Consider the following 26,383-nt stretch of genomic DNA (forward strand, 5'->3'; position numbering starts at 1 on the left):
ATCCCTAGTGGTGCTCTGATTATTTACTGAGGTTTCTTCGGCGTTCAAACTCTCGAAGCTTGTCTCGAGAGACTTGTCAGCAACCACTTCTTGTTTTTTAACATTTTCAACTTGTTCCTTCGTGTCTGCAAGATCAGCTTTTGTTTCTTCAATTCTATCCTTTATCCGATCTTGATTTCGAACCGTTATTATGAGATTGGTTCTTAGTTCTTCGAAACCATGGATAAAGTTTACCATACTATCAGAAGGTATCCACTTGGTTTCTTTTGGATCTTGAAAGTTGAAAGCCAACAAACATGACTCATCTTGGGATCCGGTACAACTATCAGATTCATAATCAGACATGATTTTTGATATGATCTTCTTCTTCCTTTCCGTACCGACTGCTTGAAAATCCTTAACTCTTTGAGCTTCCTCCTTATCTACCTTTGTAGTACTGCGAGTTATTGGAGGCATGCTCAAGGATTTAAATAAGAATTAATCAGGATTTCTCAATACAAGCAAGAGAAAGTTTCTCTTAAGAAGAAACAACTTTCCGGCCGAAAATATTCAAGGATTTTCTGAAAATATATAAAGAATATATTTTTGTTTCCTTGTGTCCAAAATTCTCATGCTGGAAGGTTTATTAAACTACGAAAATCTCAAATAAAACCTAATTATGGAAGATCATGATAAACATGAACATTTTTTTAGACAAAATGGATTCGTAGTTTATCCAAAGATTATCACAGATTTTCTGATACAAACACAAAACAAATGTGCTCTCGTTTTATGTGCTTCCTCATCCCAAAGTTATGAGCAAGAACTTGGATGATGGGGCACATACTCCATACAACTAGGTTGTATCGTAGTAAGCCTTATCATGCTTAGTATAACAGAAACATAGTTCATGTTTCTCTTTGGAGGTATCTGCCCAAAGTATTTTCTCCCAAGAAGGTGATCCTTCCGTAATAAAGGTATGATCATGAGGAGAAAATTTACCGATGTAAGAATTTTCAGAGATAGATAAATCTCTCTTAATTCTGTTAATGCGATTTTCATATGATTTTCTCATTCTAAGGATTTCCTTATTATGCACATCAGCTTGATCATCGGAAACAATTATTGAAAATCTTTCTTGATTGTTTCTTTTGGCAGAAATTATTTCCTTCCATTTCTCCTGGAACCGTTCAGTAGGTGAACTACCTTCATGTAAACAGAGACTGTTTCGACATAAGTAAGGTGGAACTTTTTTCCAGAAGTGATCATTAAATCTTTCATCTAATTCTCTTGAGTTGATTTTATCAGGTTGGGGTATATCCTGTCTTTCTACTGAGGAATGATCTTTCAGTTTTTTAAGACAAGATACTTCTTTTAATACTTTTACAATAGTATTTTTAAGAAGTATAAGTTTCTTGTCAAGTAACTGAAAGCTGTATTCCTTAAGACCTTTCTCATGGAATCGGTTCAAAGTTTCCTTTGGACAAGATTTCGTTTGATCATCAGTAGTTGTAGAAGATGGTTTTTCATTTTCTTCTGACTTGATGTAGTTAGGTAGACTACCATCATCATGATCTATTTTATACGTGATCAAACAAGTCTTGTTATCACAATCTGTGAAAGTCGAGCAAGTACTTTTGGTTTCTTCATCAGAAGAAATTATAACAAAATCATAGGTCAGACTCATAAGATGAATCTCTTGTTCTTGAGTAAGAGATTTACCAAGAGCCTCTACTTTGACAGTGAGATCCATATACTTTTTGGCTAGAATATTTAGTTGAATGTCCTTTTCTCTGATCTATTGCTTAAGAAGATTAGATTTTGTCTTTAATATTAACATCCTTGTAGACAGAGATCTTATAGGCTTTAGGAGTTTTACCAAGTATTTCTCAGCATCTTCTTTGACATTCGAATTTGACTCAAATGCACCATTAATCTCCTTAAATCTTGGATCATGAGTTAACGAAGTAGTAGCATTCCCAACTTTTGAGTATTCGCAATCTCGCATAACATTAACTGAATCATCCATTAGATTCAAATCTTATAGGTTGGATCGCACCAAACACATATCGCTAGATATTTTCGTGTTTGCCCGCATTGATACCAATTGAAAAGACGAGGGTACCCAAATAGACCACAATCTTTTTGTTTCAACCTATAAGTCCTCTACCGAATGTGATCGTCTAAAAACAGAGTCGAGACAACGACAATTTAGTTGACACTTGTGTGATTGTCTCTGGATACGAGATCGAGACAATACAACAACAAGATAACTAGTGTGATTGACTACTGATACAAGATCGAGACAATACGACAACAAAGTGTGTTACTTGATAATAGGTTCGGTAATAACCAAACTCTATAGGATCACATTCAAGTATTATAGAGTTAACGTACAAGTGTAATTTACTTTTAATTATAATAAAAACAATTATAATCGCGAAATATAAAAGTAAATGACACATCAAGATTTTGTTAATGAGGAAACCGCAAATGCAGAAAAACCCCGGGACCTAGTCCAGTTTTGAATACTCTCAGAATTGAGCCGCTATACAAAATCTAATACCAACTTCGTATAGTTGAGACCAAGCAGACTACCCATAGCTACTTAGTTCCATCAGTATCCCTGCGCCTTCGACTTCTAGAGTCACGCACGTGAATAACAAGTCCTTTGGATCGTATTCCAAACAGCAAAGGAAGAATTTGTTTGGTAACCACTCTAATCAATCTTGCTACAAGATATAGATGAGTCGTTGACAAATGATTTTTTGTTTAATCATAGATTCACACTCAATCAATATAGATCTCAAAGATAAATATAGAGAATGCCGATCTCACACAAATAATCAATCAGATCTATCAAAGATAAATCGATTGTAGTTGGATCCCAGCCGATCAAGGTTTGTGCACTAAATCCATAAGATACGAAAATTAATAAGAATTCTTCTTCGTATTCAAATCTTTTTTTATCTATGAAACTTGCACAACACCACTTGAATCTCTTGTGATCAATCACGCACAGAACGGAGTCTATTAAAAATGGATTATCACAAGATGTCTTTAGATCTGACAACAGTTCTAAAGATCCCATCGATACTTTGATTTATTCTGAGTGAATCTTATATCAGAAGAGAATATTCTCAAGCATAAACAAACTAGGTGCAATCAAAGTTTCAACAACCGTTAGTCAATCACATCAAATCGAAAACTAATAACACTGCAATTATCTAGTTTCCCACCAACGGTACTCGTAGAGCTTCTTGATCCCAAAGAATTCTGTAAACGAGCGGTCGTAAGATATTTCACTTAATTAGGATACTTTCCTCTCCGAATAGACGGCTCCATCAGAAACAACAAGAAATGAAGTGTCTGGCTCTTATGATAATTTGCTAGAAATACAAACTTAGGTATTTATAGATCAAGGATGTTTGGACACCAAGGAATTTCCAAAATATATTCTCAAGATATGTAATGAATGCCCAAATTCGGTTTTCATAATTCCAATAAATGTTGGTCTAATATTTCTGAAATCTCTCAATAGAAAATCTCCAATTAGTAAATGCACATTACTAATTTTTATTTTCTAGAGCATAGCTCGGTTGAACTCACCAAGCGTTGATATGTCAAGTTTGGTTGTCATATTTTAGTATCAAAACTCATCTAGTCTCGCTTGATTAAATACTAGAGTCAACTAAAAATTAAATACTAGAGTCAACTAAGTTTGGTGAGTACAAACGAAGATTTGAAGACGACGAAGTTTTTCTTATTAGTTTTCGTATCTTGTGAATTGTGTGCACGAACCTTGATCGACTGGGATCCAACTTGAATCGTATTTATCTTTGATAGACTTGATTGGCTAGTTACGTGAGATTGGCATCACCTTATAGTTACTCTTTGAGTTATATATTGATTGATTGCAAATTTAGAATTTGGTTATTTCGGTAATCAAAGTTTAGGTTGATCTAACCAGACAAAGAAGTTTATTAGTTTAAACGGAAGAGCCTTTGTCAATGACTCATAATATCTTTATAGCAAAGATTGATTAGAGTGGTTACGAAACAGATTCTTTCTTTGCTGTTTGGGATACGATCCAAAGGACTTGGATATTCACGTACGTGACTCTAGAAGTCGAAGCCGCAGGTATACTGAGGAAACTAAGTAGCTAAGGGTAGTCTACCTGGTCTCACTATACGAAGTTGGTATTATATTTTGTATAACGGCTTAATTCTGAGAGTATCCAAAACTGGATTAGGTCCCGGGGTTTTTCTTCATTTGCGTTTTCCTCGTTAACAAAATATTGTTGTGTCATTTACTTTGTTTTCCGCGTTATAAGTGTTATTAGAATTTAGTAAATTACACACGTATGTTAACAAAATCTTGTTCTGATCTCAAATAACAACGATGTACATAATATTGTTTTTTCAAACCCTAATTTGGATAAAACCCAATTTCTCATTTCTCATTTCAATCTGTTCATAAACTTTTGTATCAACACACATTAATCAGGAACATAGATTCGCAAAAGAACATAAAACAACTTTAAAATCAAAACAAAATATACTTGATAGGATCTTTTGATAAGATTGAAACATGAAGAAGAAAAAAATAAAACTAAATGTGAACTCGTCGTAGATATGTAGTTGAAAGAAGAAGATAATTACATGACTTAGCTTCTAATCTCGAAGGTTTTGATAGATCTGGTATTGGGTCTGTAGTTTTCTTTTTGTCTCAGGTAGTTTCACAAATTTTCTTTCTCCAAAAACAAAAACAGATTGAATGTGGTTTGTGATAGAGAAAGGCAGGTTTGATACTAAAGAGTAATCACGCAAATTCAGCTTCTAATAAAAAATTTTTTAGCTCAGGACCTGGTTTTAAAATTCTTTTAACTAGGGGTATGATATTATGAGTAACCCATGGATTGGGCCTAACCCTAATTTGTCCAAAATGATACAAAGAACTCATATATTGGGGGCAAGCACCGGGCCTATGATTTTTTCCGAGCCCTACCAAATATATCCATCCAAAGTTCCAAACAGCATCTCGTGGATCTAAATGGAGTCCCTTTTTAATACTATTAAGTTTCCTTCCCAAGTAAATAAAGTGCGACTGAAAATGAGAGATGGCGATGGCTCCTATGTCTAGTATAAGAAGATGACTTGGTGAGGATGAGAAGTGGATAACTTCATCCTGTCTACATTAAAAAAATGGCAGAATCTAAGGTTTTTGATTATCTGGGCGGATTTCTAGTTTTGGATGAAAATTTCTGGAAGGGGAATTCCCAAAAAGTATGGTTTACAATCCTTGCCCTAGTTTTTATTTTACTTTGCCAATCTCTCAGGGCTTTTATCAGTAATCGTTACAATAATAGATCAGTTCAAGTCATTTCTACTACTGGGACTACTGGGGCAGCTTCTCTTGAACCAAATTCACAAACCAGGTAAAAAAAAATCAAGCTCTGCTTTGTTTGTATCATTTTTGCTTGATTTATGGATTTAGCTTATGATGATGCAAAATTCACAAACATTTGGGAGTCTGATTGAGTTGAAACAGTTGATTGTTGTTCTCACAAACCCGATTTGTGTAGGATTGCCATCGAGATCTTATTTATTGTGTAGATAGCAGTAATCTGTTTTGGGAAATTGTAATGTAGTGTTGAAAGAAGTGGTTGTAATGCCTAGGTGAGGGAAATATTAAGAGATTAAATGTTTTTAAGTTATTCTGGGATCATAGCTTATTATTTGTCATTAAGCAGAGTTGAGTTACTTGATCATAATATGTTTTTATTGTTTGGGGAGTTTTTTCTTTCTTTAGTTTAAACAACTCTTTTGAAAAAGAGTCTTGCTACCTACAAGTTCCAGCAAATCTGGTGCAAGTGGGATTTAAACCGCAGACCTCCTGCATAACCACCAAGTGCTTGATCAACTCAACTAGTGGAAACTTGTTATTGTTTGGTAAATCACAGTGTGCAATGTGTTATTCGTGTTCTGGTAATGGTGTATTTGTCTCCGGGTTGGTGCTTTTATTTTTTCGTTGGTTCTTGATTTGTAGACTGTCTCTGAGTATATGAAGGTATATACGTTTATATGTTTTTTTTGGTATGTTTATGTATGTGTGCATTTCATCTGAGAACAATTGTCAAACCATTTGGGAGGTGAGGAAGGAGTTTCTGTTCTGTATGGCGTTGGTTATAATGTTGTACCTAGTTTTTGACATGAGATAAGGCATGCTATGTACATATCTAACTGTTATTAACATATTAATGTTTTGATGCAGTATATCAGGAATTGTATCTGATGCGGACTTAAGAAATTTAATAAATGAGTTGGATGAAAAGGGCGAGGAGAATTTGCAATGGAATAATGTCGTGGACAAAAGAAACAGTAGTGTTACTTATAGTGTCAAGAATTGCAAGCCTAAGGTCTGTGATACTGTCTTTTATCTCTCTTAATTCAATGATTGTTGCTTATTGGTTGGTCAAATTGTTTGATCTCAGTAAACTGTTTGAACTTTCTTACTGACGTTTGATTATAATTTTGGGTTTGCAGGATGGTCCTTTGAAATACCTGAGTGTGACAGTATTTGAGAATTGTTCAACTGAGGTATTAAGAGACTTTTACATGGATTATGAGTATAGGAAACAGTGGGACAAGATGATCGTGGAGGATGATCAATTGCAGGTTGATGATATTAGTGGAGTAGAAATGGGAAGGACGATAAAAAAGTTTCCACTGTTGACACCAAGGGAGTATGTTTTAGCCTGGCGTATGTGGGAAGGCAAAGAGAAGACTTTCTACTGTTTTATCAAGGTTAGTACTACCAATCTTCAAATGTTACCTTGTTACGATTTATTAGGAAACATCAATATTGCAGCTCGCAAACCCACTATCAAATCTCGAAATGTTCTATTTTGAAATGCATGAAAGACAAACAGATATGCAATATACAGATATCTTCTTTCTCTTCTTCAGAAGTATTGACTCTCTGATGTAAATTTTCAGAGCTCACTTTTTATGGTTTGGGGCTTTTGAATACTCTTCATTCTGTGAAGCTGGATGTCAATCTTTAAACACCCCTGCCGAGTTCCTGTGCTCTCTTTATGTTTTCTTCGCTTTGTCTTGCCCTTTAGTTCTTGACATTCCTTTGATGGCTATGTTCAGGAATGTGAAAGTGCTTTGGTACCTAGACAGAAGAAATATGTACGTGTTGGAGTCTTCAGATCAGGCTGGAGAATCAAGAAAGGCAAGTGATCGGTGATCCATGTGCAGTTGTTTTCATACACTAACTATCTCCATCAGCTGTTTTAAATAACTCATACTGAGTTCAACAATCTGAACTCAAATCCTTCCTTCCTTTAGCTTTGTACCATTAGGCGTTTGTACCATTAGGCGTACGATGTCATGGCAAAAGTCCCAGGTGTCTCAGTAAAGTGCTTCATGAGTATAGTACCATATTCAATACTAAAGTACTGCTAATATTTTGGTCTTGTAACGTTGCACTTGGAAACTTGAACCATTGGAATTGACTGAGCTCCTCCCATCTTGGTGGATCTTAAGATTCATAGTGTCGAGATGTGGGCTTAAAATGACCACTTGAATAGGAGAATCGATGTACTTCCCTGGTTTGTTTAAGTTCCCAGATTTGACCTAATGTTTATCTCCTCACTTTTACTAATTTCAAGGCTTTTTAAGTTTTTATCAGTTGTCACTTGATATTTAACAACTTCACTGCTTACTTGAATTGCATAATTTCAGTTCCTGGTCGAAATGCATGTGAGATCAAATTAGTGCACCAAGAAGATGCTGGGTTGAACGTGGAGATGGCAAAACTTGCTTTTTCTAAAGGCATATGGAGTTATGTGTGTAAGATGGATGCTGCTCTGCGAAAGTATTCCCCCGTCACGCGCCCTCAATCAAGTTCAGTCAAGAACGCTGTAACTTTTATGCGAAAGGTACAACTTTATCCTTGGAATTTCAGTTTTATGCATCATCTGTGTTCTGAGTACCTCTAGAAGTTCCAAAATCATCATTCAAAAGATTCTGACTAGGTTTACCCCCTTCTTTTTTCTTTTCATTTAGGTTCCACCTGAATTAGAGACAACAACTGAGACAACCGACCGCTCCCTTCTTGGGGGCACTTCGACTGGTGGCATTGTTAGACAGGGGATTGAAGAAGTAAACCAAAAGAAAAAACTCATAAGAAAACCTTCAAAGAAAACAATAGCTAATGGCTTGCTTCTCCTTGGAGGTATTGTTTGTCTTTCTCGTGGTCACTCTGCCCTAGGTGCAAAAATCGCCATGGCTTGTATCCTGAAGAAGCTTGCGAAGCATGGAAACCCAGCTACCCAAGTTACTCAAAACTAAATACGTTCCAATATAGTAAATCACCAAGACGACAACCGCAAGATACATATTTACTCTCTTTCAATTGTCTTTGATCTTCTTCCGTACTCTATACCTGGAGCATGATCTTGTTCTGGTCACAGCTATTTTAACAAAATTTAGGTAGAGAAATGTAAATACGTACATGAATATTTGTTGTATTAGAATCCATGTTTCTGTGTTATCTCCTCTGATCAATCAAATTGTGATTAGTTTTGGGTTGTTTGAAGTGTATTGTTATCTTCCAGGTCGCAGTGTGGATATATGGTCATATAAGAAGATGAATATTTGCATGTGGGAAAGATCTAACAAGACAACATTAAAAGAGTGTAAGAAGGATTGGCATGATAGGAATTGGATAAAAGAATTCAGTATAGTAATGGAAGTAAAGGAACGGGATCTCACTGTTCCATTTGCTCTCACAAAAACAGCGACCCTTTGAAAGCTGGCAGATGGTGAATTCAGTAACCACGTTTATCAAGCCATTCCTCACCTCAACAGTCCGGTTTAAGTTCCAGGGAATAATGCTTAATCAATCAATCGTTTTTCTGAGACATTAGTTTGGTAGTCGGAGCACGTAAATCAAGCGCAAGAGAATGATCAAAATATCGCTTATAGCTAAAGCAAATTCAAATTTGGATTTTTTTTTAAAGCATGAAATTTATTAAACTACTAAAGAGCTATTACAAGAGGGCATGAAATACCAAAAGATTCATCAGTTACAATTGCATCACAGAATGCCTAAAATCTTCAGCAACTTGATGGCGAAGCAGAATGTGAGCAACGGTCTCCGAATCAGAACTGCATCGGGGGTAGATGTCGGTCTTGGCGAATTGGATACGGTTCAAAGTGTCGAAGGCCCTAGTTCAAAGCTTTCCTTCTCCGAATCAGAACTGCATCGGGGTTAGATGCCGGTCTTGGCGAATGGGATATGGTTCAAAGTGTCGAAGGTCTTTTCACAAGAAAAACTGTATTTTTGAAGGACACGACAGTGCACGGTCACATTCTGCTATGAATTATACATATACGTAGATGAACTATGTGGGAGCTACATCCAGTAGTGTATAGAAAGGTTTGATTAATAAAAGAAGTTGGAACAAGTCTTATGATGAAATCCAAAAAAACGTACAAGACACGTGGAAGAGTAAATCTTATAATTTTTTATTCTTTTTGAATTGAGAAAGGGCAAGATTTATTAAATAAAATGTCAGGATTACCATTTACCATACATAGTGGCTGCCCTGAGCGAAGTTACAGAGTGCTACCGAAGATGAAAAGCTATTGTGCACGGTTCAAGGCATATTTCCCCATATGAATTATCATTGTGCATGGTTCTAGAACCCTGAACCATAGTGCATATTCTTTGTGTAATTTCACGATAGACTTTTCACATTCTTACAGGAATTCCTAACTAGGAATTTCATCTAAACTGAGAAAGTGTTTTCCTGAATCTCAAGCTAAACTTAGATTGAATTCAATGCGATATGTGGCCTTGAAAATCCATAAATAGAACTTTTGCAACAAGATTTCTTAATCCTGACACTCTTGTAACCTAGCTGCAAAGCTAGCGTCGTCCTTTGTAACCTAGGTTTCTTTGCGAAAATGTATCCTAGGTTACGACTTTGAAGACTTCACTTAGGGATTCATGAAGAAGGGTCAGATTACCTTTTTACCTGATAGTTCTTGTATCCAGATTTAGTTCTACTGGTTATTGATGTTCACAAACTTTAGATCACGAACAAGATAAATAGAAATCACAAATTTCTTTTCATCTCCGACTTTGTGATTCCTTAAGATAGATATATCTAAATTTATCTTTTGATTTGTTTGGAATGTTTTTAAGAGGTGGCTAGTGATCTCGGCTTCTCTTTAATAAGAGTGTAAGTGTTACGTATCCGTGGGGTTTGTTGGACTTTTTCTACTGAAAACAGTTTTACAAACCTTGGTTGTATATCTAAATGGAAATCAACTATGGAAGAGAAAGAGAAAAAGTCAATATACAATCTTCTTCAAGGGTCTTTTCTTTGACCTACTGGTGATTGTAACGAAAGAGTTGGTGGTGTACATGGTAGCCTCTCATTTTCAATTGGTACCAGAGAAGGAAAACACTGTGAAACCTAACAATTATATATTTATGGACAAGAGTTCAATATCTATTAACATACCACCAGCCTTCGACAGAACAAATTACTTATGGTGGAAAATAGCTATACGTTCTTCTTGCAAGCTCACCATTTTCCAAACGTGGGTACAAGTAGTCAAAGGCTGTACTTTTCCAACAGTCTTAGAAGACATAAAACTGTTGCTAAGGAATATATGAATATAATGCAAACGGAATCAGTGTTGCAAAGCATAATTATAATGGATTGAAGGCCATTCTTATCCACGCTGTTAGAGCACTGCTCGGTCGAACTCGCAAGCGTTGCTATCTCAAGCTTGTTTGTCAAGTTTAGTTGCCAAAACTATAAGTCTTGATTTCTAGTCTACTTATAGCTAAGTGTCGGATTAAGATAGAAAGTGTAGTTGAGCATTAAACTTCACGGTGTTCATCGATTGAAGACGAAGAACTACTTAGGGGAGCTTGTGGAACTTCATCAACAAAAGGTATGTGGAGACTTGAACTCATCTATCACTCAAAAGTCTATCTACTTTATATCCTATTTGAGACAAAAGTCGTATAACTATATAGACTTCAATTATGCACATTTGATATTTCGAGCTGAGTTTAACTCGCTTACATATTTCTCGAAATATGTGCTGGTAAGCTTTCGCTTCAACCAAGTTCATCTTATATTCTTGACGAAATTCAAAAGATGATCATGTGAAAGTCGCCTTGTAACATTTGATGTAGACTCGGAATGTTTCGTATTGATCATTCGATCACTTGAAAATTGCTTTGAAGCTAATAGTTTGTGTGAGACAGCTATTGTCGTCTTCCGAGAATGTTTCAATGATTGAAATGGAATTTGGAACAATTGGATATAAGCATAGTATGCGTACTTTCATATATGTAATCCAAGTCCGGGAACCATAGTATGGATACCCGTATGCGTACTGGTTGGTTTAATGAAAGTCCGGGAACCTTGTATACATACCGGTACGCGTACTGGCGTGAGGTTCAGGACCGGAAATTTCTGCTGAGTTTGGAAGGTATGCGTACCCGTTCGCATACTGGCAAACCCAAACTTCGTCCGAGTACTTAGGTATGCGTACTTGTATGCATACCTGAGTAAGTTAAGTTCTAAAGTCGATATGTTCATGAACTAATACATTTATATAATAAGGAATGCAATCTTTTGCAAACCGTGGCTATAATGTTCATGACTTGATTCGAGTGAATCAAAACCGATTTTGCTTCAATTATGTCTTGTATACTTCTATGAGAATATAAACAATTGAAAAACTCTAGAACTAGTTTCATTTGAGTCATTTGAACTAGTTATGGTTAAGATGATTGAGGTTGATATGAAAGTGTTCATATGGCTAACTTCGGTTAATTATTGTTGAGCCAACAAAGGTGTACACGTTAAGGTACGGTTACTCATATCTAAATGAAGTCACTTTTCATTTGTGTGTAACAAGCTAAGTTCGATCCAACGGTTGAAAGATATTAGCTTGAGTCTAATCAGGTTTTCATCTAACGGTGAATATTGAATGCTTTGTTACCAAGGTAGCATTGATTGCAAACCCTGATTTGAAGACTATATAAAGGAAAACTCTAACAATTGGGAAACCTAATCCCCACACCACATGTGTGATACTAGTTGCGACTAGAGTCGATTCTCCTTTAACCTTAGGTTTTTCACGAAACTCTGTAGGTTAACGACTTGAAGACTTTATTGGGATTGTGAAGCCAGATCCAACTATTTTCTCTGTAGTTGCATGTTCTGATCTTGCTGTTTTCTATCGTGATTGAGTACTATCTTGTATAAGATTTGCTCGAGATTTAATCTTTGATAGGCAAGATAAAAAATAGTCACAAACATCTTCGTCTCATCGTTTGTGATTCCACAATATCTTGTTTCTCTACCATACGATTAAGATTATTATGAGGTGATTGATATTTCTAGGTTGTTCTTCGGGAATATAAGTCCGGTATATCAATTGGTTCCTGTTCACCTTGATTTATCAAAAGACGGAACAAAACTCATAGGTTTATCTGTGGAAGATAGATTGGTTTATCAAGTCTTCGACTTTGGGTCGTAGCAACTCTTAGTTGCGGGTGAGATCAGCTAAGAGAATCAAGTGCGCAGAATCCTTCGTGGTTCTAGATGCGTAAGGAACGGGACTGTACATTGATCAGTGTGAGATTGGTTAGGGCTCAACTACATTCCAGTCCGAAGTTAACTTGGAGTAGGCTAGTGTCTGTAGCGGCTTAATACTGTGTGGTGTTCAAATCTGGACTAGGTCCCGGGGTTTTTCTGCATTTGCGGTTTCTCGTTAACAAAACTTCTGGTGTATGTGTTATTTCTTTTCCGCATTATATTTGTTTATATAATTAAAATATCATAGGTTGTGCGTAAGTTCAATCAATTGTGAATCCAACCTTTGGTTGTTGATTAAATTGATTGACACTTGGATATTGGTTTTTGATACAGTCCAAGTTATTTCTTATATTCAATCGGGCGCGCAAATTCCTATTTGTTTGATTGCGGATTGAATTCAGAAATAGAGATATACTCTTTGATATACTTTTCTTAAGATTGAGTCTGACTGTCTAGTTGATTCTCTTGAAAGTCTATTGGAGTTGGTCCATACAGATTGCTAAGCGAAATATTGTGTGTGGTTGTTAGACCCCCCGCTTTATCACACGCCATAAGCCAAGACCTTCAACATCATGTGTGTACGTGCACTACGTCTAAAAAAGATTGGGATATCTTAGAGACCGTATTTGAAGAGAATATCTCAGATTCAGAAGCAAGGATTCAAAACCTAACTTCTGACCGAGAAAACCCTCATATGGCTAACGAATAATCGTTTGAAGAATTTAATCACAAGTTATCTGAAATATTGAATGCCTCTCATGCGTTATGTAGGATTGTCTCAGAAAAGGATATCGCGATGAAAATTCTGAGATCTTTGCTAGCTCTATAGAGAAACATTTCATCAATGAATGAAATGATATTTCTACATTTTCCAGAAGCAGCCTCGTTAGAAAGTTAAAGATATTTGATCACGAACTATATAATAGGCTAAACACTCTTAGAACATAATAACTATGTATTACTCCTGATGACGTGTTTGTCTACCTATGTCCCGAAACACTTGGAAATGAAGATGAGAATATCTTAAATTCTTCTGTCACTATTTCCGCAACAGTTCATAAAAACTCTGAAACAGAGGAAAATAAGATCTCTTTAAATATCTTCCTTTCCTAGTAATCTAAAGGACAGTAAGGTTCAGATCAATAAAGATACTCATCAATTCCTCAAGTTCCTTGGTTTTGGACAATCTATGTATTTCCTAGTAAGGAGTTCCATGAGAAATTCAAATCCTTAATAGGTACTCTAAACTATTACTGTCCAACGGATGACCATGCTCATAAGGTTGAAAATCTTACGTTCTTTGTTGATGATCATGTTTTCGATCCTAATAGCATTGACATCTCTCAAAAAGATAATTTGTTTGCTCCAGAAAAGATTATTAATCTTTTATTAGATAAAATCCGCTCAACGAAGGATGTCTTCATTCGTCAAACTTTCTTCTGGAAAATAAAAGCTCACCAAAAAGTTTGATAATATGAAATATCGGTTGGAACTACTGAAAAAAGGAACAAATTAGAACTACTATTCGTATTCATGATCGTAAGCCTTGTAATGAGAAGAATCGATATAATTCCAAATCGAGAAAATCTCATAAGACTTACAAACAAAATTCTTCTAAGCACAATAGTGGTCCATTTCTTCCAATTTTATTGTGAAGAATTACTAAACCATTTCAAAAAACAAAAGATTGATGCCTCAGTGCTCGATGCATAAAAATAGGTCATTCTGATAATTATTGTGAAAGGAGAACCTGACCTTTAAGGTTTTGTTTAGATAATATCCAGCCCTTGAGAAAGAAATCTCCTCCCAAACCTATATAAGAACAAAGAGGGAAGTTCAAAAATCAAAAGAAACGAATCAATCAAGAGAGATTGACAAAATCATATATGATCTTTAAGGTACTATTCATGTCTTGCGGGAGAATTTACGGAACATGAAGAAACAACCAAAATCTTTAGGTAAGAATTCTGACATATCTTAATTATTTGTTTAATGCGGAAATGCATCTTAAGAATAGGAAACTTCTCAAAAATTTCTTAATTTTTGGACTTCCACCCAACCCCCCACCTGTTGGGAGGTATTGCTCTAAGAATTAATCCTCTGGTTGGTTCTTATATTTTCCCTAGGATGAGAACTACAACCATATCAAGAGGGTAGGAGTGCATGATTGATTCATGTTTAAATGACACTTGAAGGAAAATACAAAACATTGGATTATCATATCCCTATAGATTGAAAAGATATCTCGGAACTGTTGAGCTCTGCTTCAGGGAGATGTACTCTTGACTAATAGGTTGGCATGACATGTTGTTAGCGCACTGTTCGGTCGAACTCGTAAGCGTTGCTATCTCAAGCCTGTTTGTAAAGTTTAGTTGATCAAAACTATATACTTGATTTCTAGTCTACTTATATTTATGTCTCGGATTAGGATAAAATGTGTAGTTGAGCTTTAGACTTCACGACATTCATCAATTGAAGAAGAAGATCTACTAAGGATAGCTTGGAGGAAATTCATCAACAAAAGGTATGTGGAGACTAAAACTAATTTATCACTCAGAAGTATATTCTATTCTATCTTCTAATGATACTAATTCGTATAGCTATATAGACTTTTACATTATACACATTTGATATTTCGAGCCGACTTTATCTCGCTTATCCATTTCTCGAAATATGTTTAGGAAGCTTTTTGCTTTAGCTATGTTCATCGTATTCTTGACGAGTTTAATTGGAAACAATTTATTTGTTGGAAACTAAATATTAAGTGAAAAGATCATCATGTGAAAATTACCTTGAACATCTTTTATGATTTGTGTGAGACAGTCATTTGATGTTAACTCGGGAAGTTTCATATTGATCATTCGATCACTTGAAAATTACTTGAAGCTAATGGTATGTGTGAGACTACCATTATCGTCTTCCAAGGATGTTTCAATGATAGTTTAGAACAATTACCCATGTCTGGATACAACACGGTATGCATACCTAGTATGCGAACTGTAGTGATTCAGTTCCGGAACTCTTGTTTGCGTACCTAGTATGCGAACGTATTTACCTGAGAAGGTCCAGAACTCTTGTTTGAGTACCTAGTATGTTACCTGAGTAGGGTCCGGGACAGTTGTTCGCGAATCGGGTTTGCGAACGGCTTGACTAGGCCAAGGTCCGGAGCTGCCGTTCGCGAACATAGTGGTGAAGTTCTAGAATCGGTTATGTATGATTCTCATACTCATGAACTAAAACATTTATGATTTAAGGAATGCAAATTAACTTTGCAAACTATAGCTTAATGTTCATGAATTTATTCTTGTATAAGTACTTTGTACGATTACGAATCAAACTGATTTCGATTCAATTTGTTCATATATATTTCTATGAGATAGTGAACAATTGAACAACTCTATTGAAACGCAATTAGAATTATTTGATTATCCATCATGATTGATTGATCTAGAAGTGTTAGATGAATACGGCTAAGACAAAAGTGTTCATACAGCTAACTTCGGTTAACTGTTATTGAGCCAACCCAATATGCACGTTTAGGTACGGTAACCCATATCTAAAAATAAGTATATTTCACATGTGTTTAACAAGCTAAGACCATATAATAGTGGAGATTGATTTCTTAAATTCTAAGCAGACTTAGCTTGAATCTTAAATCAGGAAGTCATCTAACGGTGAATATTGAATGCTTTGTTACTAAGCTCTCTTAAATTTGATTGTAACCAACCCTGATTTGAAAGACTATATAAGGGAGAACTCTAGCAACTGGAGAATATAATCCCGACACTTTCCTGTGTCCTAGTTGAAAACAAGAGTCGATTCTCCTTTATCCTAGGTTTTCTAAAACCATTATTGTATTGAGAAAGAGATAAAAAATCTTTGATATTGTTAGAGCACTGCTCGATCGAACTCGCAAGCGCTGCTATCTTAAGCTTGTTTGTCAAGTCTAGTTTCCAAAACTATAAGTATTGATTTCTAGTCTACTTATAGCTAAGTCTCGGATTGGGATAGAAAGTGTAGTTTAGCATTAGAATTCACGGCGTTCATCGATTGAAGACGAAGAACTAGTAAGGGGAGCTTGTGGAAATTCATCAACAAAAGGTATTTGAAGACTTGAACTCATCTATCACTCAAAAGTTTATCTACTCTATCTCCTATTTGAGACAAAATTCGTCTAGCTATACAGACTTCAATTATGCACATTTGATATTTCGAGTTGAGTTTAACTCGCTTACATTTTTCTCGAAATATGTGTTGGTAAGCTTTCGCTTTAACCAAGTTCATCTTCTATTCTTGATGAAATTCAAAACATGATCATGTGAAAATCGGATTGTAACATCTTACATGATTTGTGTGAGACATTCATTTGATATAGACTCGGAATGTTTCGTATTGATCATTCAATCACTTGAAAATTTATTTGAAGTTAATAGTTTGTGCGAGACAGATATTGTCATCTTCCGAGAATGTTTCAATGGTTGAAATGAGAGTTTGGAACAACTGGGTATAAGCATAGTATGCGTACTTGCATATATGTAGTCCAAGTCCGGGAACCATGGTATGCATACCCGTATGCGTACTGGTTGGTTAATGAAATTCCGGGAATCATAGTCATACCGGTATGTGTACTGGCGTGAGGTGCAGGTTCCGGGAATTTCTGCTGAGTTTGGAGGTATACGTACCCGTTTGCATACTGGCGAACCCAAACTTAGTCCGGCTACTTAGGTATGCGTACTCGTATGCATACCTGAGTAAGTTAAGTTCTAAAATCGATTTGTTCATGAACTAATACATTTATATAATAAGGAATGCAATCATTTTCAAATCGTGCTTATAATTTTCATGACTTGATTCGAGTGAATCAAAATCGATTTTGCTTCAATTGTGTCTTGCATACTTCTATGAGAATATAAACAATTGAACAACTCTAGAACTAGTTTCATTTGAGTCATTTGAACTAGTTGTGGTTAAGATGAATATGGTTGATATGAAAGTATTTATATGTCTAACTTCAGTTAACTATTGTTGATCCAACAAAGGTGTACACGTTTAGGTATGGTTACTCATATCTAAATAAAGTCACTTTTCATTTGTGCGTAACAAGCTAAGTTCGATCTAACGGTTGAAAGATATTAGTTTGAGTCTAATCAGGTTTTTCATCTAACGGTGAATATTGAATGCTTTGTTACCAAGGTAGCATTGATTGCAAACCCTGATTTGAAGACTATATAAAAGAGAACTCTAACAACTGGGAAACCTAACCCCACACCTCCTGTGTGATACTAGTTGCAAGTAGAGTCGATTTAGGTTATTCCAAAACCCTGTAGGTTAACGACTTGAAGACTTTATTGGGATTGTGAAGCCAGACCCAACTATTTTCTCTGTAGCTGCGTGTTCTGATCTTATTGTTTTCTATCGTGATTGAGTACTATCTTCTCTCAGATTTGCTCAAGATTTAATCTCCGATAGGCAAGATAAAAAATAGTCACAAAAATATTCGTCTCATCGTTTGTGATTCCACAATATCTTGTTTCGCTACCATACGATTAAGATCATCATGAGGCGATTGATATCTCTAGGCTGTTCTTCGGGAATATAAGTCCGGTATATCAATTAGTTCCTGTTCACCTTGATTTATCAAAAGACGGAATAAAACTCATAGGTTTATCTGTAGGAGGCAGATTTATCTATTCAACAGACTTTTTTGTGTGAGACGGATTGCTTTATCAAGTCTTCGACTTTGGGTCGTAGCAACTCTTAGTTGTGGGTGAGATCAGCTAAGGGAATCAAGTGCGCAGAATCCGGTGTTAATTTAGAGGCGTAAGGAACGCGACTGTACCTTGATCAGTGTGATATTGGTTAGGGATGTACTACATTCCAGTCCGAAGTTAACTTGGAGTAGGCTAGTGTCTGTAGCGTCTTAATATAGTATGGTGTTCAAATGTGGACTAGGTCCCGGGGTTTTTCTGCCTTTGCGGTTTCCTCTTTAACAAAACTTCTGGTGTCTGTGTTATTTCTTTTCCGCATTATATTTGTTTATATAATTGAAATATCACAGGTTGTGCGTAAGTTCAATCAATTGTGAATCCAACCTTTGGTTGTTGATTAAATTGATTGACACTTGGATATTGGTTTTTGATACCGTCCAAGTTATTTCTTATATTCAACCAGGCTCGCAAATTCCTATTTGTTTGATTGCAGATTGAATTGAGAAATTGAGATATAACTCTTTGATATACTTTTGTTAAGATTGAGTCTGACTGTCTAGTTGATTCTCTTGAAAGTATACTGGAGCTAGTCCATAAAGATTGCTAAGCAAAATATTGGGTGTGGTCGTTAGACCCACGCTTTTTCAGATATGATTCTTGATTGAGTCTCATTTTTAAGTTGGTGCTCTTAGAATTAAAATTGGAGTTTAGTACATACAGATTGCCGAACGAATTATTGGGTGCGGTGGTTATACCCCCCGCCTTTATAATTGGTATCAGAGAAGGCAAACACTCTAAAACCTTATAAGTCTGTGTTTGTAGCAATCCGATTCTATGGACAAAAGTTCTATCTCAAACGACGCATCACCAGTTCACAAACATTCTGACTTGGTTCAAAGATTGGATTCACTTGAAGATTCTATCACATATTTATCATTGCCTGAAACTGTGTATAACTAGGAAACACACATGGACGAACAGTTGGATGAACTTTCAGATGAAAGTGATTCAGATGTTGATGAGGAAGTCTCGCAATATATCAAGCTTTTTGACCATCTCATAAAGAAAAAGAAGTCAACGTCTTGTTTGACTGAGTTTCCGACTCCTCTCTGTCAAGAAAACAATAAAATGAGAAAACTCTTTATAGTTATGATTGTGGATATAATCTGTTACAATCCCTTCTTAAAGATCGTGAAGACGATGTGCGTTCAAAAAATTCTGTATGTGAAAATCTTCGTCGAAATCTCTTTGTGTTGAAAGAAAAACTTGCAGAATCTGAAGCAAGGTGTGACTCTCAACAAAGTTTTTTCTGTGACAGAGAAAATGTTTTTCTCTCTTGAGAAAAACAATTAGAGGCTGACCTAATTGATGCTCACGATAAGGTCAAATTGTTGGAAGAAGACTTGAAAAAGTTTAGCTCTAGCTCAACCAAATTATCCACTATGTTGGGAGCATGTAAAAAACATCGTGATATACGAGGTTTGGGATATAAAGGAATATACGCTTCAAGTATTAGTAATATTGGTGTTGTTCATGCCATTAGCATTTTTCAACAGAAAAATCTCACTGATATCAAAAGTGATGTTCTACCTCCAGCAGCTGAAGTACCAGTGAATAAGGTTCGTCAACCTCCAAAAACAGCTCACATGAGATCAGGTAGTGGCATTCCATTCAGTTGTCATTACTGCGGAAACAAAGATCACCTTGAACGGAGATGTCGTTTTTGTCTGCGAAATGAGAAACTTCATAACATTGTTATTTGGATGTCTAAAAAAGTGATCAAACCTGTATTGATTGACGCATTTATGTGTCTAATATGTCTCTATTGTATGTATTGTTAGTGCTCAATTTTGTATTTATTGTGTTCTTTTATGTCTTTGTAAGAATTTTTAGATAAATAAGCCCTTGCGGCGAAATGGGCTCAAAAAGCAGTGTTTTACACCCCGGAGAAATGTATCGTAGGCACCCCAGAAATGCACCGGAAGAACCCCAGAAATGTCCCGGAGGAACCCCAGAAAAATTACTGTTTCAGCCCCAAAAATTACTATTTCCACCCAAATTGCTAAGGGGACACCACTGTTTGCTAAGGGGACACCATATTCACGATTCAAAAAAAATGAATTTGGCGGGAAGAAAACATGCAGACACTGTTGAAGTTTGGTCGGATTGTTGGAGGAATTCTAGCGAGATTCAATCGCTGGAAATTATTGGGTTAAGCCTGTTAAGGCTAAACAGGCCGAATGCAAATGATTTTAGCGATCAAGTTGGGCTGAAATGACCGGGAGAGAAGATCAAAGTCCAAACAGGGGATAGCAATATTTTTGGAAACAGAGAGAGAATATCGAGTTCTCTGTTGGGTTTGTGGAAGATACTCGAGTAAAGAGGGAATATATGGTACCTATATCGAATCCTAGAAGATTGAAAAAACGAAATATCTGCCATTAATGCGTGAACAGAGTCCACAGGGAAAGAAACATCGAATATGGCTGTGAAGAATATTGGAAGATATTCGGGATTAAATCAAGGATATTTTGAAGGTTGTTGGGTATAAAAGGACCCCTTTGGTTTAGTAGAGAGGCTGTCGAGAGTTGGGAGGAGAGAAGGAACGCTGCAGAATCGAGAACCATGATTTCTCTCTGCTGCTGCTGCTGCCATTGATGAAGATGAAGAACACGAATAACGGACCGCAGCAGCAGTCATTTACCAACAGTGAAAGAGACTCAAGGCGTGGGTCGTAGGTGTGGGTCTTAGAGATTCAGTAACAATAACACCTGTTCTGTGTCGTTTAATTTGGACGCCTTCTGTGGGTCGCAGAATCCTGTTTAATACTATTTACTTATCTTTCTCTTCATTGTAAAACACTTTTGAGCATCAATGAAATTCTTTGTGAGGTTTTCCAATATGATAAGCGACTAATTCCCTCGTAACCAAGGCAATGGAGGAAGCTATTCACGCAACATAAATGGGTAACTATTTCATTTAATTATATAATTCACCTAATCGCTGCTTTTGCAGAGTTTTAAATTATTTGAATGATTGTCTTAATTATTTGTTATTCAGTTTGATAGGTTATACTTGGTTAAATCTCTTGATAATCTATACTTAAAGTTTACAAATAAAATTTGAGAATTTGTATGATTGATAGTGAATTAAAGATAAAAGAGGACTTAAGAATAGAATAGAGTTTTGAAATATTTATCAATCAATTTTGCGTAATAGTGGAATCTAGTGTCTTGGTTACCTCTCGCACCCATTGTTAATATTTTTGTATATATATATTTTTAAATCTAAAAATCCATTATCTTTACAAGTCCGAGCAACGAACTTTTACTACCACTTTCAATATTACAAGAAAATGGCGCCGCCGACGCGGACTTGTATATAGATTGATTTATTTTTTTTAGGTTTATTATTTTTTTTAGAATTGTTTGTTCCTTTTTACGTTTCTTTTTGTCTTTATTTTGCAGGTTCAAAGTGAAAACTAAGGACTTGGAGAGGAAAAATCTTAAAGCGAAAAGCGAAAAGAGAAGAAAAAAAGACAATTTTAGGATTTAATTTTTTTTTTTTAATTTTTTTTTTTTTTTTTAGAGTGTGTGAGGAAAACTGTAATTTTTTTTTTATTTATTTTGGACTTTGGACTTTAAACAATTGGACTTTATTTTTTTAACCCTACGGAAGGGTATTATTATTAAAAAAAAAAATTATTATATAAACTGTGTGCAGGGAAGGACGACGATTACTATATCGTCTCGGCCCCTCGGGTTCGCACACGGCATAAGAGTCGTGGCCCGAGTCGACAACAACGGTTCATCGCCCGTCTGGTACGGGAGGTAAGTCCAATCGAAACACCCGCGAATCTCCTGCAAGCGGGTTACTGTCTGCCTTAAGGTGATAATTGTTTGAGGACGAACCAGACTGTCTTTATTTTCCTAGTAAAGGGCAAGGCCTGGCCTAAACAAGATAAGGGTTCGGATTTCATCACCGTTCCCTTCTTGCCCGCCTTAGGAAAACGAAACCTAACGCGAACCCAAGCTTAAAATTTGGAATAGAACGTGACCGATAGGGTAACGAGCTTAATAGGAAACTCGTTCGAAAAATATTGGTTGCTCTTTAAGCACACTCCAAAGTTCATGATGGTTTCTGTGAGTTGAATGCGTGACTGCGCCGCCTTGTGATAGCGGTGAGGCCTTGGGTATCAAAGCTCCACTGAGCTTCCCTCGCCTCAATTCAACTTACTTTGACTCGGATTGATTCCAGAGGGGTTTGCTCAAATTGCAACGAATTCCCTTTCGAAAGATAGAAGCTGGTCTAGAAACAATCTAAGTGGAGCCATCATGCTTTTTGTTTGCTAGAAATCTTTAGGTTTATTTTGGTGGAGTCGAGTCGGCCTTGTTTGTGGTTGTGTAGAATTCCCTTGCAATTAAGAATGTCGAGCTGGTATGATAGAAGCCAATACAATGAATATCGACCTGAATTTGAATATGGACATCATCCTTTTTATGACCATGTTGGGAATAGTGGTTGGGAACGCCATCCTTTGGAAGGATATGGGTCATACCCTGGTGAGCCCAATTACTATCCACACATGCATCAGTCTTACTGATAGACGCATTTATGTGTCTAATTTGTCCCAATTGTTTATATTGTTAGTGCTCGATTTTGTACTTATTTGGTTATTTTATGTCTTTGTAGGTGTTTTTGGAGAAATAAGCTTTTGCGGCGAAATTGGCTCAAAATGTGGCATTTGAACCTCCGTAGATAACGTACCAGAAGCACCCCAGAAATACCCCGGAGGAACCCTGAAAAAGTGTTGAAAATATCCCAGAAAAATTACTATTTGCACCCAAGGGGAAAGTGTTATTCAGACTCTCACTATGGATAAGGGGTAACCCAATTCGGACATGTGCTAAAGGGACACCAGAACTGGATAAGGGGGAGGTCACCTTCACCGTTTGAAAACAAATTTTGGCGGGAAAATTTCCTTTCACCAGACAGATTTAGGGTTGGATTTTCGGACGAGTTTTAATGAGATTCAATCACTGATTCTCATGGGATGGACGTGATATGGATATACAATTCTAGTATGGATGATTTCATGGGCTTAATTGGGCTAGAATATCCGGGAGAAGCAATCAAAGTTAAAACAGAGAGACGTGTCCTGTTGTGCACTTTCAAAGATTTTGTGGAGATTTTGGGAGAGTTTTACGCTGGATAATCATGTATTTGGTCCTGTTCAAGTCATAGGAAGAGTTTGGTGGCTATTTTATAGCTAACAGACGCGTACAAACACTGACAGAGGTGATTATTGTTTCAACGGCAGAGAAGAAAAAAAAAGAGATTCTATCGGGATTTCTTTGAGCTGTGAAGTATATAAGAGGTGTAGAGAAGTTATAAAAGGTTTTGTCGAGAGTTTGGGGAGGTTTGGAGGCGATCAGAGAGGCGCAGGAGGAGTTGCAGAGAAGTTACCTGCTGCTGCTGCTGCCATTAACACGCCTGAAGAACACGAAGAACGGACTCTCAGCAGCAGTCGTTTATCAACAAAAACATCGACTGTCGATTGTGGGTCGTAGTTCTTCAACGACAACAGCAACTCAGCTCTGTCGTTGATTCTGGACGTCTTCTGTGGGTCGCATAGTTCTGTTTTACATCAATTTCTTGTATTTCTCTTCATTGTAAAACACTTTTGAGCATCAATGAATTATTTTGAGAGCATTTTTACTATGATGAGTTAAACCCCAACACTGGGGCGACGGAGGAGGCCGAGCTTCATAAATGGGTAATTTTATTAATTCTTTTTAAGACTTTTGCATTAAAAATTAATTGAAATATGATTTGATTAAATTGGGTGTTATTTGATTAGATGGGTCATGCTTAGCTTAGGTGATTTGATGTTCCATGCTTAACATTTACAACCAATGTTTTGAGAATCGACTTTGGCAAAAAGAGTCCATATATGTTTTGAGCTATTATTGTTGAGAATAAATCATTAAGCCTTATGTTATGAAGATTGGCCGAATCATTAGTCCCAGTACCTCTCTACCAATTTGTCAATATTTGTATATATATTTTTAAATCTAAAAATCCATTACCTTCACAAGTTCGAGTTTGAACGATACCCCTTGTCATCATTACTACAACCACCAAAAAATCTTTATCAAAATGGCGCCGCCGACGCGGATTTGTGCTTAGGTAGAATTTTTAGTTTTTTTTTTTTTTTTTTTTTTTTTTTTATTTGTTCCTTTTTACTTTGTCTTTTTGTCTTTGATTTACAGGTTCGAAGTGGAGCACTAAGGACTTGGAGAGGAAAAAGCTTAAAGCGAAAAGCGAAAAGGAAGAAAAAAGGACAATTTTAGGATTTAATTTTTAATTTTTAATTTTTTTTAGTGTGTGTGAGGAAAACTGTAATTTTTTTTATTTATTTTGGACTTTGGACTTTAAAAATTGGACTTTATTTTTTTAACCCTACGGAAGGGTATTATTAAAAAAAAAAAAAATTATTATTATATAAACTGTGTGCAGGGAAGGACGACGATTACTATATCGTCTCGGCCCCTCGGGTTCGCACACGGCATAGGAGTCGTGGCCCGAGTCGACGACAACGGTTCATCCCCGTCTGGTACGGGAGGTAAGTCAATCGAAACACCCGCGAATCTCCTGCAAGCGGTTACTGTCTCCTTAAGGTGATAATTGTTTGAGGACGAACCGGACTGTTTTTTTCCTAGTAAAGGGCAAGGCCTGGCCTAACAAGATAAGGGTTCGGATTTCATCACCGTTCCCTTCTTGCCCGCCTTAGGAAAACGAAACCTAACGCGAACCCAAGCTTAAAATTTGGAATAGAAGAGACCGATAGGGTACGAGCTTAATAGGAAACTCGTTCGAAAAATATTGGTTGCTCTTTAAGCACACTCCAAAGTTCATGATGGTTTCTGTGAGTTGAATGCGTGACTGCGCCTTGTGATAGCGGTGAGGCCTTGGGTATCAAAGCTCCACTGAGCTTCCCTCGCCTCAATTCAACTTACTTTGACTCGGAGTGATTCCAGGGGGTTTGCTCAAATTGCAACGAATTCCCTTTCGAAGATAGAAGCTGGTCTAGAAACAATCTAAGTGGAGCCATCATGCTTTTTGTTTGCTAGAAATCTTTAGGTTTGCTTTGGTGGAGTCGAGTCGGCCTTGTTTGTGATTGTATAGAATACCTCTGTAGTTTTATTTCTTCGGTGATGAATCCTTTTGAGGAGACGCCACCTGCGATGACGTTGCGAGAATATATGTCTAGAAATTCTCGTTATCAAGAGACGTCTTCGGAAATGACTCTTGGTGAATATATGCGTGGGCAGCGATATATGGATACTCCAACTTTTATTGAGGAATCACCTCTAACGATCTATGAGAAATATTATAAACATAGACCATGTAGTTTGGAACAAAGATTGAGAATTCTTGAATTTCAAAAATTGTATCATGATGATGAGGATAGTGATGATGAAGAATCTGAAATATGTGGGAATAGTGATCAGGAATTTGTTACCCCAGTTGAGCCTTATAATGATTATATTATCTGGTTCAGATCCTAATAAAAAAATTATTCACCTATTCAAAAGGACGAGGATTTGACTAGAGATACCCCCGTTTCAGACGATGTAGTATGTCCTGTTTACGAAACCGATGATGGTTTAGAGGAACCAGTTTATCTTGAGATCGAGTCAAACGATTTAGAAACAATAGTCTTAGATGAACTCGTAGAGATTAGCGAGGATGAACCTGACTTAGAAAAATCAATTGCCGACCTAGAAATTAGGGTGGTTATGACCAGTCTATCTAGAGACGTCGAAAACTCTAAGTTTGGGGGTGAGTATCATTCTCCATGTGCTTTAACTCTTAGTAAGGTCCCTCACTTGGGACTTGACATCAATGCCTCAACCATCTTACAAGATTATCTTCATAATCGTTTTCCAGAACCTAATGATATCCAACAAGAGTCTCAACTGTTAGAAACCCATCCTCTGGTTGATGTGGTTAACCCAGGCAATAATACCAAGATTGATTTTGTTTTCCC

The 26,383-nt window shown here is 36.5% G+C and overlaps 1 protein-coding gene across 1 annotated transcript; it reads left to right on the forward strand.

Annotated features, from left to right (window-relative positions):
- The first annotated feature begins 5,054 nt into the window (after nt 1-5,054).
- LOC113298948 (phosphatidylcholine transfer protein-like) lies at nt 5,055-8,569 on the forward strand. The gene is made up of 6 exons (XM_026547844.1): nt 5,055-5,416; nt 6,253-6,397; nt 6,525-6,785; nt 7,137-7,218; nt 7,731-7,927; nt 8,055-8,569. The coding sequence occupies exons 1-6, from the start codon at nt 5,184-5,186 to the stop codon at nt 8,337-8,339; spliced, it is 1,203 nt and encodes a 400-aa protein (XP_026403629.1). The 5' UTR covers nt 5,055-5,183; the 3' UTR covers nt 8,340-8,569.
- The last annotated feature ends 17,814 nt before the right edge of the window (nt 8,570-26,383 follow it).

The sequence above is a fragment of the Papaver somniferum genome, chromosome 7, assembly GCF_003573695.1.
Source record: "Papaver somniferum cultivar HN1 chromosome 7, ASM357369v1, whole genome shotgun sequence".
Lineage (NCBI taxonomy): Eukaryota > Viridiplantae > Streptophyta > Magnoliopsida > Ranunculales > Papaveraceae > Papaver > Papaver somniferum.

Coding starts and splice junctions, on each gene's coding strand:
- LOC113298948 (XM_026547844.1), top strand. CDS start 5,184: ATGGCAGAATCTAAGGTTTTTGATTATCTGGGCGGATTTCTAGTTTTG. Junction 6,786..7,136: donor CTTTCTACTGTTTTATCAAG/GTTAGTACTACC, acceptor GGCTATGTTCAG/GAATGTGAAAGTGCTTTGGT. Junction 7,928..8,054: donor CTGTAACTTTTATGCGAAAG/GTACAACTTTAT, acceptor CTTTTCATTTAG/GTTCCACCTGAATTAGAGAC.